This window comes from Pan troglodytes, chromosome 16 (assembly GCF_028858775.2).
Source record: "Pan troglodytes isolate AG18354 chromosome 16, NHGRI_mPanTro3-v2.0_pri, whole genome shotgun sequence".
Lineage (NCBI taxonomy): Eukaryota > Metazoa > Chordata > Mammalia > Primates > Hominidae > Pan > Pan troglodytes.
The window spans coordinates 30,451,244-30,472,288 of record NC_072414.2 but is presented as its reverse complement, the minus strand read 5'-3'; the positions used below and the strand labels follow the sequence as shown (position 1 = coordinate 30,472,288).

Sequence of the window (21,045 nt, the reverse complement as noted above, 5' to 3'; positions counted from 1 at the left end):
TTAGTGGCTGTTTCATAGTAGGACACAATAAATGTTGCATTACTATGGGTGCAAACATTGGGATACTTTTTATATTTACAAGAACTTTTACCTGTGATATCTGGGCTTTGCTCAGGTGAAGATGTAACCTGGGGTAGGGAAAGGGATTCTGAGAGTATGAAATAATATTCCTGTAATGAAAGCCAGGTTAAACATTGAAGGCAAAATTATTTTCTTTCTTTACGCTTAGTTTCCCTGTTCTCTGACCTGAAGTAATAGAATTTTTAGTTAAATAAGCTCAGATGGTCTCCTGATTTCCATTGTGAAAAGAAGAGAGGGATAAATTTGAAAACATGCTTTGAATAGTTTAGATGCCTGAAAAGTACAGTCAGAACTGTACTGGTACTTTATAGCCACAGTACTAGCTATGAAGAAAAGAAAAAGGTATGGGGTCTGAGGGTTCCAGCAAACACTGAAGTTTACCAAGATCAGCAGATGCCTGAGCCTCTTACTATTTAGCCTGCATGTGCTGGTGTTTGTTTCAGCTCCTGAATGAAGTGAGAAAGAGGGTGCCCTGCTCCCTGTTGGGGGCAGCCTTTGCCATGGCATAGGGGCTCCAAGGACCTCTGAATGACGCCCAGGCTCAGCACTCACGTGTAGACTGACTGGATTTACAACACTGATGCTGCGCCACATGCAGCCAACGTGCACTGTCAGAATATACTTTTGAAGGGAAGGATAAGGAGCCACTGGGAGAAGGTGAATGACACAGTAAAAGTCACCATGTCGATTTAATGTATCTACTTAGCTTTAAAACAGAAGTGTGGTTTTTGTGCCTTCCCCTTTAAAATGGAAGAATAAAAATTTCAACAAGTCGAACATATGATAAAAATATAGAATCTGAGAGGTATTTATCTATGTGCCTTATGCCTGAATCTCTTTGCATTGAAGTGATGCCTTTTCTTAGTGATGTGGCATAAAGAAACATAAAGCCATCTCATTCTCACTTCTACTTTTCCACCCAAAGAAAGGCAGGCATAAAAACTTTCTACTTCATGAAGTTTGCCAGTTCCCTGCACTTATTTTTATGTCAATTACCTTTGTTGATGTGTAGGGTTTTGTGGGTTTTTGTTTTGTTTTGGTGCTCTGATCTAAAGGGCAGATTTTATAGGCAGTATATGTATTAAATTTTAATTTTTAAAACTAGAAGTCATTTTATTAAAATTACAAATTTTATAACCATAGTTCTTGTTTAGGGTTTCAAGTTTAGCTTGCAAATCTTACTGTTTCCATAAGTCTAGCATGTTTCAGCAAGCATTTTTAAGGGACTTTGAAAAATGTTTCATTAATTTGAATAATATTAATTAAATTTTCCCAATGATTTTAAACTACAGTTCTGCATTTTATATCTTAGATAATTTTTAAGTGCTTCAGATACCTCCCTGAATTCTAAATAGTTTTTTATAACTCTAATAGATTAAATTTATAAACAGTAAAGCTAGCATTATCTTAGATGTTCCAAAGCTATGCATAAACTTAATAAGGTTTCAGTTTAAAACCACAAGTGTAAAGCACTTAATTATATATTGCAAATTGAAGTTGCAAGGCTATCATTCTAATATGCTTTTAAACATTACAAGCATATACAATTTCAAAATGCACACATCTCCTTCCTGACAAAAAAGATCAGTACTATGACTTTGACTCTCTTTTGCTTTTCTTTATTTAACTCTAAATTTTCCAAAGGTTAAAATATGTACACCCACAGAAGGAAGACCAGTCCTGTCCCAGTTAATTAAAATGTTTGCTGGGTTGTTCACTGGATTCCTCTCATGGGCCCAGCTGGAATTCACTGAACCCTATATTGTAGTCATTATGCACAGCTTTTAGAAGGAAAACAAGGCATGGCCTTTACGGGCGGGCACACAGCCCACATAGCCTGATGCCTCAGTCTGTTGATGGGAAATGGCAGGACCTATTCGGGCTCATCACTGCATTGGAGTTCTCATCTCTTTGACTCTTAAAATAGATGAATATTTTTTTCCATTTATCTTTAAAGACATGTGAACTTGATGAGATCTTGCTATTCTTTCATATTCTTGGAATGCTCAGAATGAAAAGGATCCTTAAGGTGACCTCCAGTTTTGTTTTCGATTATTCACACGGTTTATCTGACTTGCCGTTACAATCTATGAGGTCAGTCTACTGACATCCTCTAGGTGTATATATTGTAACTTTCATATTATTGTTCTTCATTATCATGACATATCTGAATATGTATTTTTTCCTCTTCGAATTCACTGCATACATGTGTATCAGTTAAACATTGTAAAAGATAAATGGGGCTGCTGTTTTTTCTTTTTTTTTCTGCTTCATTTTTCCTTCATAGGGGCTGCTTTTTGAGCACAGGCAAGGAGTCATTTGCCCCTTCTTCACTTTTTATAAGTTACCTGTCTTAGGACCTCTTTACGTGATTCATTTCTTAGTTCTGCAGTGCTGCTGCCTCCTTCCGTAAGCCAGGTCGACGTGGGCTGGAGAGAAAATTACCATCATCGCCTTTCTAGGCAATAATATGCATACAGCTGTATACATCAAGTTGGTTTTTATCCTTTGGCCAGAAAGATAAAGCATCACATTTTCATTTCTTAGAAAAAATATTTTGGGAGGTAGTTTCAGCAAATACTTCCAAAGATGAAAAGTCGTTTGGTTTCTGTAACAGAGGTCTCCATTTCCCTTAACCACAGCCCTACCTATAAGGATGCTTTGGCAAAGAATTCACCAGGACTTTGCCTGAAGATCTGTTATTTTGTAAGGTAATGTTTCTTTATGTATTTCAAGACTTTGTGGAGCAAGGTGAAACGAAAGGTGAAGCAAGGGACTTTCCCTGCCTTTCCTGACCTCTCTAGAACACCTTTGGACAGATGGAAAAGGGTAGTCCTTCATAACAGTGAATTTTCTCTGGTGTACTTGAGCTTAATTATTTTATACCAACCTTTTTTCAGTCTTTGGTATCAAATGACATGAAGGAGGGAATACAGAAATAATTAAAGGTCTGTTATTTTCTTTATTTTTATTCTTAATTATACAAGTAATATAGCTCATTATAGAACATTTTTTAAAATGTAGAAAAGAATATAACTATAATAATGATCACTCATATCCAGTTACCTATTTTGGTGTATTTCCTTTGTCTTGTTTTCATGTCAATTTTTTTGAGATGAAAATATATATACGGTTTTATATCTTATAGTTTTCACTTAACTTTATAGCATGAGAATCTTCTCTAGTCATTAAAGACTTTTTGTAAACATTCTTTTTAATAGCCATGTAATATTCGAATATGATAAAGCATAACCTATGAATAGATTGTCTCATTTTGGACATTTGGTTTATCTATAGTTCTCTCCTTTATAATTATCTCCGACCCACATGATTGTGCCTGTATCTTTGTCATGGCTCCTTTGATTATGCTATGCCTTATCCTACCACAGCATTTGTGTGGAGGGACAGAAGATTTTCAGTGGATGGGTTTTCTTCCTTCCCTGCTCCCACCCCAGCTCCTTCAATATACTAATAGACGAATCAGACTTTGTCTTTTTCTGAGTTCTCTTTGTGGCAGTAAATTCCTTTTGGAACCCAACAAATTGTGAGTCCTTGGTATCAGTTTTGGATTGTGTTTTTTAACCCCCTCCTTGTAGGTATTGGATAACAGAATTCTGGGTCATGTTTAAAATGGACGCCAGCTTGACAGACACTATGGAGGAGTTTCAGGAACTGGTGAAAGCTAAGGGTGAGGAGTTACACTGCCGCCTGATTGACACAACTCAAATGTGAGTGTCAAGGTCTTGACTCATCTTTCGAAACCACCTCCCTCCTGTAATATAATCCCAGTTGCTTGCTGGGCTTCTGACCCCCAGCGGTGACTGCTGCTCTCTTTCTCCACTCTGAGAAGCCCCTCAAATACACAGGTTCAAACTGCCTCACCAAAGTGAAGGCTTGGCATTTAACAGAAAAGCAGAGAGGCCTCATGGTGATAAAGCAGTAGGTGACTTATATCCAGGAGCAGAAAAAGTAAGTCCCAGTCAAAAAGAAATCAGGTAGCAAGATATTGACTAAAATTAATCCAGATAATGAAAAACTGAAAGTGCAAATGACCGAACCCACGCTTAATGCCAGGAGGCACACCTGAACTTGTAAATGGGGACAGGACTAAAAAATGTATTCAGGAGAAGGCTTATAACATATATGGATGTCTATGAAAGACACTTAGACTTCCAAAGCTGGATGGGATTCCAGGAATGTTTTAAATTATTCCTTGGAATTCTTATTTATAAGACTGACCCATTCTGGGAAAATGAGTGCCTTTCCTAATTAGGGGGAGGGGAATGTATGCTTTGTATGCCAGGGTTTTCACAGTGTGGCTGCTTTATTTTGAAATAGTACAAATCCCTAAGAAATAGAATTCTAGAACTGATATATATTCTAGAGATCATTTCATCCAACATCCTGATTTTTCTGACTGGGAAATTGAGGCTCAGCAAGAATGTGACTCATCTAGGGTCCAGCTAGTTAAACTAGTGACAGAGCAGCAGCTAGCCTCTGAGGTCCTGTCCATGATGCACTGTAGCCACGTAGAAATGATTTCAAGATTACATTCCAGAGCCCCAAATAAGTCTGTTTATCAGTTTGGATTCCCTGTACTTCTCTGCTTAAAATTACACAACTTGAAAGATAAGAGATTATTCAAAGTAATAGTTTCTTCATTTTAAAGATGAAATTAGAGCCCAGGGCAATTCTCAACCCCAGCTCTCCTTTTCCCAATATTTCCTAGCTGACTTTTCTTGACCAAAATTTTCCACATTATATTCTGTAGGAATTATTAGTCTGTGGGATATTACTTGGCCAGATATAATTGAGGAATAATGAGTTAAACTTTTCTTTTGCAGTGCTTTTCAGAGTGTGTAATATGCTCACTGGCCAAAGAGGCTACAGAATTTATAGCACTTCCCAAGCTCATTGACCACAGAACCCTTTTATCAAGAGACTAGGTTCCCAGGAATACCAGTTTGGAAAAGACAGGCAACCTGCTCTCTTTCAAAATGGGGCCGCTTCCCTTTGCTTGTTTAGTGAAGGAAACTGAATAAGAAATGCATGGGTTGATTACAAGAAAATAACGGGGGCACTCTAGGGTCAGCTAGGCTTCCTTGGTCATTTCAGTAGCTGAGGACATTTGAGGAAAATGACACAACTCTGCCAAGAGTGACCATATGTTTCTACGCGTGATTCCCTCCCTTTATGACATCTTGCTGTGGTTCTTTGAGCTCTCTTTCTGGCATGAAAACTGTTTCACTGCCTTGGGATTTCCAACCAGATAGAGAGTCCCTATCATTCACACAAGAATGAAGGAACACACAAGCAGAATGGAGGAAGCAGACATACCAGAGGATACACAAAGGAGCCAGGACCAAAGGCAAGGAAACTGACCGATACCTGAGACTCCTTCCTTCCCACTGCCTTAAAGTAAACTCATTTATCCTGTACCCAACTGCACACTTAAAAGGCTCACTGAAAACCAGCAAGACCTCCTGGAGGCTGCCATGGAAAAAAACTGATTTGGAGAAACTCTGTGAATGCACTGTTTTGGCATTCACAAGGAAAGTTAGCTGATGGTGTTTTGTATATTCTTGTGAGAAATGTTAATGGATTTACTTGCAAAAAGCGATTTATTCCTTTTCCCTGTCTTCTCCCTTTCACATTTACCCACAAAAGCAATGCCCGTGACTGGTCCAGGAAACTTACTCAAAGGATAAAATCAAATACCAGCAAGAAACGGAAAGTCTCCCTGCTCTTTGACCATCTGGAACCAGAAGAGCTATCCGAGCACCTCACCTACCTTGAGTTCAAGTCCTTCCGGAGGATATCGGTACGTATGCAAGGGGCAGGAGAAAAATCTTCCCTGGGATATTTCTGAAAATAAGATGAGAATTCAACAGCCCATCCACTTCATAACCTTAGAGGCCCCCTCAAGTCGTGGCAGGCTTTCCTGCCAGACATCATAGAGTCTGAGAAAATCAGTACCATCTGAATTCCTTTGGTTGTGACTCCTGTGCTTCTCCCATCTCTCTTCTTCCATGCCCCCGCCCCATACCATCCCACCACTCACTCAAGTTACCATACTGTGGGCACACATCACACACACACACACACACACACACACACTCTCTCTCTCTCTCTCTCTCTGTCTCTGTCTCTGTGTCTGTCTCTCTCATTCTACCCTCATACCCCTGATAATCATTAGGCTTCAACAACTCTTTTTAAAATCTTCCTCAGAAAAAAAAAGGGGGGGGGGTGCGGGGGCGGGGAGAGGATATGTCCTCTCAGAGTTTGAATTCATTCTGGGGTAAGCTTTGAATGGCTCTGGGAAATCCCAAAATAGATTCTACTGCCCTAGCCCAGAACATACCTAAATCCTTGAAGTGGTGCTGGCCCAGAAGTCACTGTGATTCTAGAGATAAGCTGTGCTGACCCAAAACCTTTCAACTGGGGCAACTAAGCAGAGTCAAAGGGAGAGAGATTTCAGTTGATCATCAGGTACAGAAAGAGTACAGGTTCATCCTTTCCTCACTGCAATCCATATGTGATCCCAAAGAATATTAATTCTATGCAAGAGAACTTGTCAAGATGTCAGATGCCAACAGACCCTCACTGGCCAATGTGCTTTCCTGAGAAATGAAACCCTTATTCCACTTAGCCCCTACCCCTACCAACAGATACAGTCTTCACCTCCGTGCTAAAAATAGTGACCACCTAGTTGCTGGGTCCATTTATTAAAATGACCAGTATTCTGGTGAGGGGATGGAGGCCCAGAGGGCTGACTTGAACAAGGTCGACACAGTTGATTACAGTCAAAGCTGGGGCTAGGACTACATGCCTCTCTCAGTCACTCAGCACCAATTTGTTGAGCTCAGTTGTGTCTGGAAGGAGACCTGCAAATCAGGTTACAAAGGTTATTTTACATTTTCATTCATAATATTGACATCCCTTCTGTTTTCACGCAGCTGTTTGGCCACTCAGCCAGGAAGCTCCCAGCTTCCATTTGGAAATAACTTCTCCAAGCATTAACTCTCCATTCTCTGCACCCCTCAGTACCCCAGATCCAAACTGAAAGACTCTGCCTCGGGAGTTCCCATTTGGCAGTGCCTCCCCATCACAGGGAAGGACAGCAGTCAGAGCTGAGCCACTGAAAAAAAGCCATTTATCACACAGGAAATCTGAGCTCTGCAGGGGTCAAACTGGCAGGCTGCTTGGTCAGGCCTGCAGGATGTCTGCTTGATGCCAATGCTCACATCAGTGGAGGCAGAAGTGAAAAATCAGTGTAGAACGAGGAATCCCAGCCAGTATCCCCAGGGGTTGAACAGTGTTCTATTTGCAAGTGAAAACATCAGTTTCAACCTTCATTTCTTTTGAGTGGCTTGGTCCCTTCATAGAAGACTATCTCAGGGTTTTTTTTTTGTTTTTCCTGTACAGTGCTAAACAGTTTTACCAAACACAAGTTTTCTCTCCAACATGAGGTTGGAGGGAAATTTATCTGTGCTGTGAATTGAAAGGCATTTGATATCTTCTGTTTATTACAAAACTTTAGGGGTAGTGAGGATGTTACTGGGATAATTGTTTTAAAAAAACAAGTGGATTTAAAGTTATATTTATAGTGGGAGGGGTGTATTAAATGTATTCACTGGAATATATTAATTGAATGAATATATTCAAAATATATGCATTCAATGAGTTGTGGCTACTTTCTTTTAGAACCAGTAAGATGTTTGCTTTATATATCTCTCTTAAGGAGCGATTTTGGTCCTACTCATAGGTTTTCCACCCATCAGCAGCCATATAGCACAGTAAAATGGGGCTCAGTTAGTTTGCAGCTATTTTATTTGGGTTGTGACTTCTCATCTATATATTTACTACTTAGGCAGAACTAAGGTGTACTGTAGTAATAACCCCCCACCCACCCACCTCCTGTACAATCTCAGTGGCTTAATTAAGCAAAAGTTTATTTTTCACTCACACTGCATGCCTAACATGGGTCAGCAGAGGCTGATCAGAGTTCCCCAGGAACCCAGATGATGGAGGCTTCATCTTGCCAGGAATTTCCAAGATCTCTGCAGCAGTAGGAAGGCAACATGGCAGACCATTCACTGGCTCTTACATCTTTGCCTCCAAAGTTACATCGCTTCCACTCAACATTCTGCTGGCTGAACCATGTCATATGGTCACACCTTCTTTCAAGGGGAAGAGTTGGAAATAATTGGGGAAAAGCACCAAAGACTTCCATAGGAAAGTTGAAGAGAAACAGACTGTGATTTGAGCAGAGGGATTCTTTGTGACAGGGACACAATAGCTACAAACATCATTTAGACTAGATCTTCAGGGACATTTCCAGTTTTACACATGCTGTTTCATTGCCAACTGTAGTCAATGCTATTGTCAACTTGGGAAACCATGATCAGCAAACATATAGCTAACCAAATTTTAAGTACTCCATTTGCCTCTGCTCCAGTTGGTGAGTAGAAGGAAATACAAACAGGCTTGTATTAGCATAAGGTTCATAACTACTCCATTAGCGCAACCTTACATATATGTAACACTTTAAAAAGTTAAAGCTTTCACACATTATCTTCTTTGATCTTCATAACAATTCTATGTCCTAGATAGGGCAGATTTTATGATCACATTTTTAAGGTAAGAAAACAGCTGGGGAGAGAGAGATTTGTTTTTGTCAGGGGAATTACCTTTTATTCCCTTAACCTTAGCAGCAATACTGATCTTTATTCTGTACTGTATTCTTTAGAATTTAGAATAGTCAGTAACAATATCTACTGAAATACAGTATTTGGATTAACTAATGTGTCTACACATCCACTTATTCCTAATAACTTTCGATGTAGAGAAATCATGCTGTGGGTAGAATAAGGAAGATTTCCCTCCCATCATGCTTGTTGGCAAGTGGCCAAGATGCAGAAGAGCGCCAGGAGCTCCTCTGTTCCATGGCAGTTCCCAGCCATCAACTGAGCAGACTGGACTTGTCCCTTAAATCTTCTGGAATACCAGAGTACAGTACTGATAGGTTTTTTTTGTTGTTGTTGTTTCTTTTCCTGCAGTTCTCTGATTATCAGAATTACCTTGTAAATAGCTGTGTGAAGGAAAACCCCACCATGGAGCGATCTATTGCTCTGTGCAACGGCATCTCCCAGTGGGTACAACTGATGGTTCTCAGCCGCCCCACGCCGCAGCTCCGAGCAGAAGTCTTCATCAAGTTCATCCAGGTGGCTCAGGTGAATAACTGGTTTAAGACATTTGGCTTGGGCTATAAGGTAAACTTTCTATCCCCTTTTCCTCCAGCTTAGTCTATTAATTAGAGCTGTTTTTTCCCTCCTGAACCATGGCGAGGGGGTGGAGAGGTTTGTGTGCCTTCAACCAGATCTAGATATGGTGACTTGTCTCTTCTTCCATACAAGGACAGTGTGGAGGGGAGGGGGCCATACAGGCCATATCAGGGGTCAGGATCCAGTTTTAGATCTGTTTAGACCTTTAACATTTTTCAAAAGATGCTTACCAGCTTACATTATTTTCCCGAGTCTCCCCCACATGGCAAAGGAAAGGGCAATTCTAAGATTTACTGGAGCTGGACCATCCTGGATTGTCTTAGGTCTTTAAGCCCATGCAGTGCTGAATGGCTGCATTTAATGTTTGAGGGGCATTTTATAAGAGGAAAACAAGTACTATGAACCCATATTTGAAGTTCCCCGGAGATTCTAGCTTCTCTGTCCCAGTTACTGTCCTATATAGGCACTGGCATTGCATGGGAAAATAAGACAAAGTCCTTACCCTCAAAAATAAAAGTCTGGTAAATTTGGAATAAATACAAGATTACACTTAATAATATCTTTCTCCAACTCTGGATGGTCTAGACCAGTGTTTCTCAAAGTCAACAGCTCTGACTTTGGATCACCTGCTCTGATATTAACTAAAGGTATATTAAAAGTACAGATCTCCAAGCCTAACCCCAGATCCAGGCAATCAGAATGTCTGGGTTAGGTCCAGAAACCATTGTGTTAAACCAGTACTTGAGGTGATTCTAAGAAAGCACTGATCTAGAAGGTGGTCCACAGATCAGCAACAACAAAAGGAGAGAGATGTAATGCCTCCCAGATTTGGAATCCACCAGTCTGAATAAAGCAGAAGGGGAGACATGGACAGGAAATTGCAATGCCTCATAACTAGTCTTTAACCAGCGTAAGGGAGACTCACGGCACAGAGACAAGAGGCAGCCTCTAAGCTCCCCATATAACTGACATGTACAGTGACTCTGCTGTCATCTGTCTTCTGTGTCACAGAAGCTCCACCAACTACAGAACTTCAATACACTGATGGCTGTGATAGGTGGGCTGTGTCACAGCTCAATCTCGAGGCTCAAGGAGACAAGTTCGCATGTCCCACATGAAATCAATAAGGTCAGTGCTACTGTCTTCTCTGGGGCCCTTAGCAGCATTCTCAAGATGTGTGCCAACATTTTCTCCTTGGTGGGCAGCCCAGAGAGCATTTCCAACCACACCATCCCTTGTCAACCAGGCTAAGTGGCAGGGAGGCAAACCTTAAGGAAATCCATAGGATGGAGAAGTCACATTTTTTAGAGTAACTGTGATTTTGTCTGGCCTCAGACAGTGTCACTGCAAACATTCCTGCTGGACCAGTTGAAACAATGTGTGCCTCTTCCCATGTTCGTAGGCCATGGAATATTCAGTTACCATCTTTGACACTGATTCCCTCGCTCCAGCTCCTTGCTCCAAAATGTGTTCTCAAAAGGAATTGTGGTTCGGTTGACCATAGGTCAGTTTGCACATTGAGTGTAGTTATATAGTGATATATTAAAAACTTAGCTATCCAGAACCCTTGAAGAATGACATTCTGGATAGTTGAATTTTACCAGATAATTGGATATGAGTTCTTCAGATACCATTTTGTAATACATAATGTTTTATTAATGAATATTTTTCTTAAATGTCCTGTACATTTTCCTACATTATTAGATTTTACAGAATATACTTTTATCTTTTATGACATAGGGCTGTTTTGCTTGTTTCTCTTTTTTATAGAAACAGGGTCTTCCTCTGTCATCAAGGCTGGAGCACAGGCTGGCATGATCATAGCTCACTGCAGTCTCAAACTCCTGGGCTCAAGCAATCCTCCCACCTCAGCCTACCAAGTAGCTAGGACCATGGGTGCGCGCCATTATGCCCAGCTATTTTTTAAAATTTTTGGAGAGATAAGGGTCTCCCTATGTTGTCCAGACTGGTCTCCAACTCTTGGCCTCAAGCGATCCTCCCATCTCGGCCTCCTAAAGTATTGGAATTACAGGCATGAGCCACTGAGTCCAGCTGGAGCTGTTGTTATAAATATAAACCACTGTAATATACTGAGGATATAAATGTATGGCATGGGTTAGATAATGACTGCTCTTTGAGCACTTTCATGTAAGAGGACCTTACTATACTCAAGCCCCGATCCTTCCAAACTGGCATGGAGAGGAACTCTCTTTTTAGGGAGAGATACCTAAGCTCATTACCCCATCTGTTTTTCCCAGGTGTTCAGCTCCCTTTTGGGGAGTCTTTTATTATCTCTGTTATCACAATGCTGGGCCTCTGGGGAGGCCCCCCACTTCCCAGTGGTCTGATCAAAAGGGCATCATCTTTAGTCACCTCTTCATTCCTTAACAGTTCTGCTGAAACCAGGTGGAACAGTTGAAAAGATTGCCCACATCTCAGAGGTGACAGAGAGAAATAGTCACAGAGATTAAGAAGCCTTCATGTCATTTAGCTTATAAGAGAGAGCTTGCTCCTCTTCAGCTTGGGGTCCCCCCACAGCAGTGCTTCCTGTCAGTAGCTCCTTGACCCTCAGGGTGGTCTGCATAGTGAATTAGTAAGTCCAGGGTTGAAGCAAAAGTCCCCAAGTTGTTGATTTCACCTTCGGAGGGGAATAAAAATATCTTTATCATTTTTGCTGTTACACTCTTGTCTTGTGAGCCCCTTCCATGCCTAGGGCTCACCTGCACCATTGGTAGAGGTTTATGAAGAAGAAGCTCTCTTGCCATCTCCCAGTGATTTGAAGGGGTCTGACTCCAAGAACTCCAAGTTCTTCATTGTGGAGAAATGGTATTTCGTAGGCCACAATTTTATTAAGTTTGGGCACAGTGTCTAAAAGGGTTACAGTAGTCCCCCTTATCTGAGGTTTTGTCTTCTGTAGTTTCAGTTATCTGAGGTCAACTGCAGTCCAAAAAAAATTTAATGGAAAATCCCAGAAATAATTCATAAATTTTATTATTTGTTTATTGATTGAGACAGTCTCACTCTGTCACCCAGGCTGGAGTGCAGTGGCTCAGTCTCAGCTCACTGCAATCTCCGCCTCCCAGGTTCAAGTAATCCTCCTGCCTCAGGCTCCCAAGTAGCTGGGACTACAGGCGTGTGCCACCACGCCGGGTTAATTTTGTATTTTTAGTAGAGACGGGGTTTCACCATGTTAGCCAGGCTGGTCTTGAACTTTGGACCTCAGGTGATCCGTCCACCTCGGTCTCCCAAAGTGCTGGGATTACAGGCATGAACCACCACGCCTGGCCAATTCATAAGTTTTAAAATGCATGCTGTGCTGAGTAGCATGATGAAATCTTAAGCCATCCCATTCCATTCTTTCTGGGACTCCTTCATATCAGTCACTAAGTAGCCGTCTTGGTCATCAGATTGACTGTCATGGTATTGCAGTGCTTGTGTTCAAGTAACTCTCACTTTGTTTAATAATGGCCTCACAGTGCAAGAGTAATGATGTTGGCAATTTGGATATGCCAAAGAGCAGCCCTAAAGTGTTTCCTCTAAGTTCTTTACTTAATAAGGAAGGAAAAAAATCATATGCTGAGGTTGCTAAGATCTAAGTAAGAAGGAATTTCATCTATGAAATTGTGAAAAAGGAAAGAAGTTCATTCTAGTTTCTCTTTTGTACTTCATACTGCAAAAAGTTATGGCCACAGTGCATGATGGGAATGGCATTACATTTGTGGGTGGGAAACATGAACAGAAATGTGTTCCACTTGACAGCAATCGGGTTTGTTACTATGCACAGTTTCAGGCATCAATTAGGCGTCTTGGACTGTATCCCCCTAAGGATAAGAGAGGACTCCTTATGTTGTATGATAACATGATTGGCAGACAGTCACTTCATGTCTTTGCTTCTGAGAAAGCTGGTTATCACTCATGGGGAATGGATTCTGTGAACTGCTTGCTGACTTGAATGACAAGTGATTGAAAAGAAAACTAGATCTGGCTGCTCCCTTTCTGTGCTGGTGAGCAGCCGTTCCCACTTCCAGGTTTGAAGCAGGGTGTAATCTCTAATGTCCTCTCTCCTGTCCTTTGCTCAGAATTGATCTAGTCTATTCAGTCTTTTTAGTTCAAGGTTTTAGTCTGTGAATGGAATGTCACTTGCTTTCTAGTCATAGGCCCATTCTGAGAATCTTGAAAGGCCCATCAAGCACCTCATGGAGAATAACACACAATAGACTACTGAAGCTCCACTCTTAAAATACATGCTCTTCCCCATGCCAGCAACATAGTCAGCATTTCCTGACATCACATTTCAACCGTTAATCAATGCAGTGTCTCTGGAAGCATTCACAAGACACCAAGGAAGGGAATCACATGGCTTGGGGACAGGAGTTAGAGGGATAGTGTTCACTATATATTCTTGTACCTTTTTAATTTTTGTATCAGGTCCTTGTTTTTGAAAAGAAGGAAATTTTAACATAAAAATGATAAAACCCCGATTTATAATGTTTAAGTTATATAATAGATTCAAGCATATCTTGTGTTTATAAATATATTCTGTGATATTTGACATAGCTGAGGTTTTAACTGGGGAGTCATAATCTGTACCTTTTACATGAATTACCCCCCGCTCAACAAATTCTGGATGGGGTGAGATCATGGCACAGGATGCAAACATGCAAGGTCCTCATTACAGACAACGCACACTGCCTAGCGGGTACCTGTGATTGGTCTGTTCTGCTTTGTAGGTTCTCGGTGAGATGACTGAGCTGCTGTCCTCCTCCAGAAACTATGACAATTACCGGCGAGCCTATGGAGAGTGCACCGACTTCAAGATCCCCATTCTGGGTGTGCATCTCAAGGACCTCATCTCCCTGTATGAAGCCATGCCTGACTATCTGGAGGACGGGAAAGTGAACGTCCATAAGCTACTGGCCCTATACAATCATATCAGTGAATTGGTCCAGCTGCAAGAGGTGGCCCCACCCTTGGAGGCTAACAAGGACTTGGTACACTTGCTGACGGTGAGGCTCACACTGGAGGACAATTACTAAGCACTTTCTGTGTGCCAGGTGCCATTCTATACCCCTTACCAAATATTAGCTGTTAGTCCTCATAAAGGCTCTATGAAGCAGATCCTATTATTATCTCCAACATATAGCTAGGGATACTAAAGCACAAAGATATACCTTGCCAGGAGACCACACATTATTAAGTAGCAGAGCCTTGATTCAGACCCAGGTGGTGGGACTCTAGAGACTGTGCCCTTCAGACTTCTAGGACTGTTTCACTACCCCTACAAAAGCAGTCCTAAGCTCTCTGGGAGGAGCTGATGGCAAATCAGGATACAAGTCTTGGTAACAGATGGAGAGAATGAATGTGCTCTCATAAAAAGGGCAGGCAGTAATTTAAAAAACAAACAAAAAACACCCAGGGTTATTATTTGGTTCTTGGCTTAGATCTTTGCTCTTGGAGATATTCAAGTGAAGATGAACACTTGTCAATGGTGTGGGAGACCAGGATTTGCATTTTGCGTATGGGGTGAGATCAGATGATGAACTCCCTTCCAGACCTGCAATTCTGTAGTTTACCAGCTGTGTGACTATGGACATATAACCCTCCAATATTCCTCTCCTCAAACGGATTAGTCTCTGGGATGACTTCGAACTTCTCTTCCAGTTCTAAAGTTACACAGTTTTTAACCTGCTGTTTTTGGAGAGTAGAATAATGATCATAACCTCTTTCTGCCTCACAGCAGCATTTTGATAGAACCCTGGGCTTCACATCAGCTGGTGTGTGATCCTAGCCCTTTCACTTATTAGCCAGGTGACCTTGGCAGGTCTGTGTCTCAGACATCATTTGTAAAAACATGGAGTGAATCTTAACATTCTTTGGATTATAAATCTTGTGATAAAAGCTGTGAACCTTCTTCCCAGAAAAATGTACATAAGCCATATATTTTTAAATATGCATGTAATTTCAAGTTCTGAAATCCTTAAAGCCTATCCATAGACTCAAGGTTAAGAATAAGATTATTCCTAAGGACTTCTCTCCTAAAATTTTATAGTTCTAAGATACATGAAACTCACTAACTCTTTTTTTTTTTTTTTTTTTTTTTGGAGACAAGGTCTGGCTCTTATCACCTAGACTGGAGTGCAGTAGTGCAATCTCAGCTCACTGCAACCTCTATCTTCCAGGTCCAAGCCATCCTCCCACCTCAGCCTCCTGAGTAGCTGGGACCACGGGCACACGCCACCACACCCGGTTAACTTTTGTATTTTTTGTAGAGACAGGGTTTTGCTATGTTGCCCAGGCTGGTCTCAAACTCCTGAGCTCAAGCAATCAACCTGCCTTGGCCTCCCAAAATGCTGGGAATACAGGCATGAGCCACCATGCACCCAGACTCATTAACTCTTAATAGCAATTAATATGTCTTACCATTTAAACTGGATTTTATTGCTGGACTCAAATTTAATAGTCTCAGACTATACACACCATCCTTTCAGATCATCTGTCTGCTTTGAGAGAGAACAAGTGATGTATTAGTCATCTGTCCAGACAAGGCCTTTGGCCTAAGCTCTATATAGAGGCTTAGATTTAAATCATAGTTAAAAAGAGGGCATCCTGAGATATGTCCAAAATTAAAAACATTTCAATGAGAATTAATGCTTGCCCTATTGCAATAGTAGGTGTTATACCTGTTTTGTGACTTTTAAAAACAAACTGTTTAGAACCTAAAAGAGTAAACTACTGGCAAGGAAAATCCAAGAAAGAACCATCAGCTGTGGGAGAGGCAAACAGCATCTTAGCAATGAACCCTGTTCTGCTTTGATCTGCAGTTATCCCTGGATCTTTACTACACTGAGGATGAAATCTATGAGCTTTCCTATGCCCGGGAACCAAGGAACCACAGAGCTCCAGTGAGTTTTTCATATTAAGACTCCACATGTAACAGGTGCTTTACAAGCTTCTCCTCGAGTTCATTCATCCTCAGGAACAGACTTTCAGTTCAGTTTAATACGTGTACTGTTTTTCTTAGTGCTCAACCTTATGCTAGGAACAGAGAAAGCTTTTCAACATATGTCTGAGGAATAGTTCCTGTCCATTAAAAAGCTGTGATATAGTTGAAGGGATAAGCCTAATGTGTGACCAGTGAATAACTAGTGAACAGTAAATAACTGTATCATCAGAATGCCAGGTGTGGTGGAATCAGTCAGTGGTTTACAAAGTAGAGAAGGAAGATACTATTGTGCACCAGGGTGACATCCCCCCCCCCCCCCATTAAGAAGAGTCCCCACATACATTTCTTTTCTATGATTCATTGATGATAATGAGAGTAATATGCGTACTAATCAGAAGCTAAATTTCTGAAGATTTCCAGGTTGGTAGATAGAAAAGCCCCATTTTCCTGTAATGTTCTGGGTGAAAAGAACAGTCTGCTGAGTCTTTTGACCTCCTATGCTGAGAAGTCCTCAAAATAGTACACAGTCCTGGCACTGCCTGCAGTAGGAACTTCACAGGTTATCTGCCCTACCCTCCCACAGGCAAGTAAAATCACTTCAGTCTCCTGGGACGTTTCCAAACCCCAAAACAAGTGGTACTCAAGGGAAGAGAGTTGCCCACACTTAAGAAATCCAGCTCATCTATTGGGGTGGCTAAATTGCACTCCTCCACACAGAAAGATCAAGTTCTAGCTTTCTATTGTAATGAAAGATTCCACTGAAAATATTTGGTAGATTCCATCAGGTTAGAGGCATTTCAATGGAAAGGGTACATTCTGTTTTTTCAGAGAGATTTTAATTTGGGCCGAGTTTCAAATACAGTCATGCACCACAAAATGACATTTTGGTCAGTGATAGACCTCATATATCACAGTGGTCCCTTAAGATTATAATGGAGCAGAAAAATTACTATTGCCTAGTGACAGAACAATTGTAACATTGTAGCACAACACATTACTCACTATGTCTGTGATTATACTGGTGTAAACAAACCTACTGAGCTGTAAAAAGTCTCGGTTATACACTTACGTACAGTACATAATACTTGATAATAAGTATTACCGGTTTATGCACTTACTATACAATACTTTTTATCATTATTTTAGAGTGCATTCCTTCTACTTAGAAAAGTTAACTGTAAAACAGCCTCAGGCAAGTCCTCCAGAAGGTGACAGCTCCATGCATGTTATTGCCCCTAAAGACCTTCCAATAGGACAAGATGTGGAGTGGAAGACAGTGATATTGATGATCTTGACTCTATATAGACATAGGCCAATGAGTGTAATTATACCTTAGTTTATAACAAAGATTTAAAAAATTAAACATTTTTAAAATAGAAAAAAGTTTATAGAATATGGCTGTAAAGGAAATAACTGGTACAGCTATAAGCTATACAATGTGTGCTTTAAGCTAAGTGTCATAACAAAAGAGTAAAAGTTAAAAAAATTAAAAGCTTTTACAGTAAAATAAGGTAATTTATCATTGAAGAAAAAATTTAAGAAACTTAGTGTAGTCTAAGTGTACAGTGTTTATAAAGTATATAGGAGTATACAGTAATGTTAGGCCTCCACGTTCACTCACCACTCACGACTTGCCACAGTAATTTCTAATCTTGAAAGCTCTATTCATGGTTAAGTGCCCTATACAGGTGTAACATTAAAAAAAATTTTCTATACCATATTTTTACCTTTTCTATGTTTAGATATGTTAAGATACACAAATACCATTATTACAATTGCCTACAGTACTGAGTATAATAACCTGCTGTATAGGTATGTAGCCTAGGAGCAGTAGGCTATACCAAATAGCCTAGGTGTGTAGCAGGCTATACCATCTAGGTTTGTGTAAGTACACACTGTGGTGCTCACACAATGACAAAATCACCTCATGACACATTTCTCAGAACATATCCCAGTCATTAAGTGATGCATGACTATATTTAGAAAAGAGCTTGTCCAGGCTTCCGATGATTTTTCTTGTGCCTTCCTGCCTTTTAGCTAAGCTTTTTCTTACTCACCTTTCTTTCTACTGCAAAATGTGACTGGAGAATAGAGAGGAAACATAAATGATCCACTTTACTCTTTGTTGATAGCTCTGACAAAAGGTTTAATGGAGAGGGAATTGCAACTCAGGCAGATTGAGAATTTCAAATTATCTGTAGCTGCAGATAATGTATGTGAAGAGCACTCTGGAAACCGTAAGCACGATGCCTTGTTAGCCAAAATTATTAGTAGAGATTTCAATTGCCTGTGGGTTCTCTGCTCCTTGCCACTGAACATAATTGAAGATTGTCCATAAATGTAACCGTCAGGTAGTAGGAAAAGAAAGAGCTATAGGTTATAATATTGCATTGTAGTCATGAGGATTTCTCTAAATATTTCATTTTAGCCACTAACACCTTCAAAGCCACCAGTAGTAGTGGACTGGGCTTCTGGAGTGTCTCCCAAACCTGATCCAAAAACCATTAGCAAACACGTCCAGAGGATGGTGGATGTAAGTACAGCTGTGTTCAGCACACAAAAACTAGGCATTGCCTGGCTCAGTTTTGTATGTGGGGTAAAGGGAGAGGAAAGCACAATGGTGGAAATGTAGAGGTACGAAACTTGAACCACTTACTTCTCTTACTGTGGCTTTAGAACAATTCAAAAGTTACATTTTGACAACACACACTGGACTCATATGAAGGCAGTTGTGCCTCCTCTTCAAGACCTAGCAAAAGAGCATATGCTTAAAGGTTGTCAGTTGATTTAGGAGTACAGAAGTATTGGGATACATTAGAGTATAGTAAAGGGTAATCAGGTAAACCTAAAACTGAAAACCTTTGTACTGCTTGATTCAATTCTCTGTGCTAATTGCTGAGGAAGGGGTATATATTCTCATACTTATGCATGTATCCTCGTGGACAACTCACATGTAACAATGGAAAACTAAGAGCGTAACGGTGAGAAACAAGAGGATTAAGAGTGGGGACAGAGCACTTCCAACTGGGCTGTTTGTAGAAGCTTCTCAAAGAAGGTACAACTGGAGCTGAGTGATGAAAAAAAGGGTAGAGTGAAAGGAGAACATCCCTCTGTGCAGTGAACTAGGAGTAGCCAGCGTGATAGTATAATTGACGTGCTAATGATTCAAAGTACATGGCCACCCCCCACATGCTGCTACCAGCAAAGGCCTGAGATGTGACCTGCCACATCTTTGCCACAGCTAAAGGAGCAGGTTTCCCTGTTCCTCTCGTTCAGGTTGTTAAAAGGCTTTTATCCAACTGCCCCAGCTCTTTGTCATTTGAGTAAAGGGAGAGAAGACCGGTTTCTCTTTAGTAATCACCAAAAAAACTCCTTTTTCACAGTCTGTCTTCAAGAACTATGATCACGACCAGGATGGATACATTTCTCAGGAAGAATTTGAAAAGATTGCTGCGAGTTTTCCATTTTCCTTCTGTGTGATGGACAAAGACAGGTGAGGGTTTGTACTTAGGAATATGTGGTTATGAGCCCATTGGTGAGAATAGGTTTATAGGTATGTCACTAGAAGAATTTGAAAACTCAGATATGTTGCTGCTGTGATCACTTAAAGAACAGACCATGAAATATGCATTCTTTTAAAACTATTCTGGGCCTGGGCACAGTGGCTCACGCCTGTAATCCCAACACTTTGGGAGGCCGAGGTGGGCAGATCACCTGAGCTCAGGAGTTCGAGACCAACCTGGCCAACATGGTGAAACCCTGTCTCTACTAAAAATACAAAAATTAGCCGGGTGTGGTGGTGGGCACCTGTAATCCCAGCTACTCGGGAGGCTGAGGCAGGAGAATTGTTTGAACCCAGGAGGCGGAGGTTGCAGTGAGCCGAGATCATGCCACTGCACTCCAGCCTGGGCCACAAGAGCAAAAACCTGTCTCAAAAAAAAAACAAAAACAAAAACTGAATTGAACATTCCATAAATCTGCCACTTTATAAATAGTCAACTATAAATAAGAAAAAGTTTAGTCTTCCTTCTTGCTTTGTCATTACAGATTTTGGGAAAAGCTAATACTTATTCATACTTTGCATTTTTACTTTTCTCAAGGTTAAATAAATTCTATCTTGGTTCTCTATAGGAAACTAATCGTATGGTTAGTGGGTTCCAGTTAGGTACTGTCTAAAGTCAGAAACTGTAGCATAAGACATTTCCCTCCCTATACACATGTACATGTTACATTCTTTTTCAAGTCTTATAGATAGTGGTCAAGTTAGTTAGGGAAACCTAGTTTGGCCAAAGAACACCTCTGTGGAAATGAGTAATGCTGCCTTACCTACTTACCACATGTCATCTTGTATCCTTGTTAAGAGTAGGGCCCATGGAAGTAATCATGAGGTAGCACATACCATATTACCACTGAGGATAAAAAGAAAGGTGAGTTTCTAAGGCTAGAAGCCCCCCCTTGCTACCTGCCTCCGTGCCCCTTATACTCACATCCTTGCCTTGGTCATCTGCCGGCAGGGAAGGCCTCATCAGCAGGGATGAGATCACAGCCTACTTCATGAGAGCCAGCTCAATCTATTCCAAGCTGGGCCTGGGCTTTCCTCACAACTTCCAAGAGACCACCTACCTGAAGCCCACTTTTTGTGACAACTGTGCTGGATTTGTAAGTTGTTCTTAGGGTGCTCCAGGGCTGAATTTGGGGAAGAGTGTGGGATACTTTAAGACAGGCACAGACCTCACA

At 40.9% G+C, this 21,045-nt stretch overlaps 1 protein-coding gene across 3 annotated transcripts in view; it reads left to right on the top strand.

Moving 5' to 3' along the window:
• Positions 1-21,045, top strand: part of RASGRP1 (RAS guanyl releasing protein 1) — a 75,351-nt gene that overhangs the window by 42,864 nt on the left and 11,442 nt on the right. For 2 of the 3 annotated variants that reach the window (XR_010151348.1, XM_510293.8), the window contains exons 4-13: positions 2,730-2,792; positions 3,678-3,809; positions 5,749-5,902; positions 9,141-9,314; positions 10,377-10,493; positions 14,096-14,371; positions 16,187-16,267; positions 18,737-18,841; positions 19,692-19,801; positions 20,823-20,967. Coding sequence is in view for 2 of the 3 variants with exons in the window: in XM_510293.8 (XP_510293.2) it covers positions 2,730-2,792; positions 3,678-3,809; positions 5,749-5,902; positions 9,141-9,314; positions 10,377-10,493; positions 14,096-14,371; positions 16,187-16,267; positions 18,737-18,841; positions 19,692-19,801; positions 20,823-20,967 (1,357 nt within the window). In the remaining variant the exon portion in view is untranslated. The remainder of the gene's footprint in view (positions 1-2,729; positions 2,793-3,677; positions 3,810-5,748; positions 5,903-9,140; positions 9,315-10,376; positions 10,494-14,095; positions 14,372-16,186; positions 16,268-18,736; positions 18,842-19,691; positions 19,802-20,822; positions 20,968-21,045) is intronic. The other variant, XM_016927918.4, reaches the window with a different exon arrangement.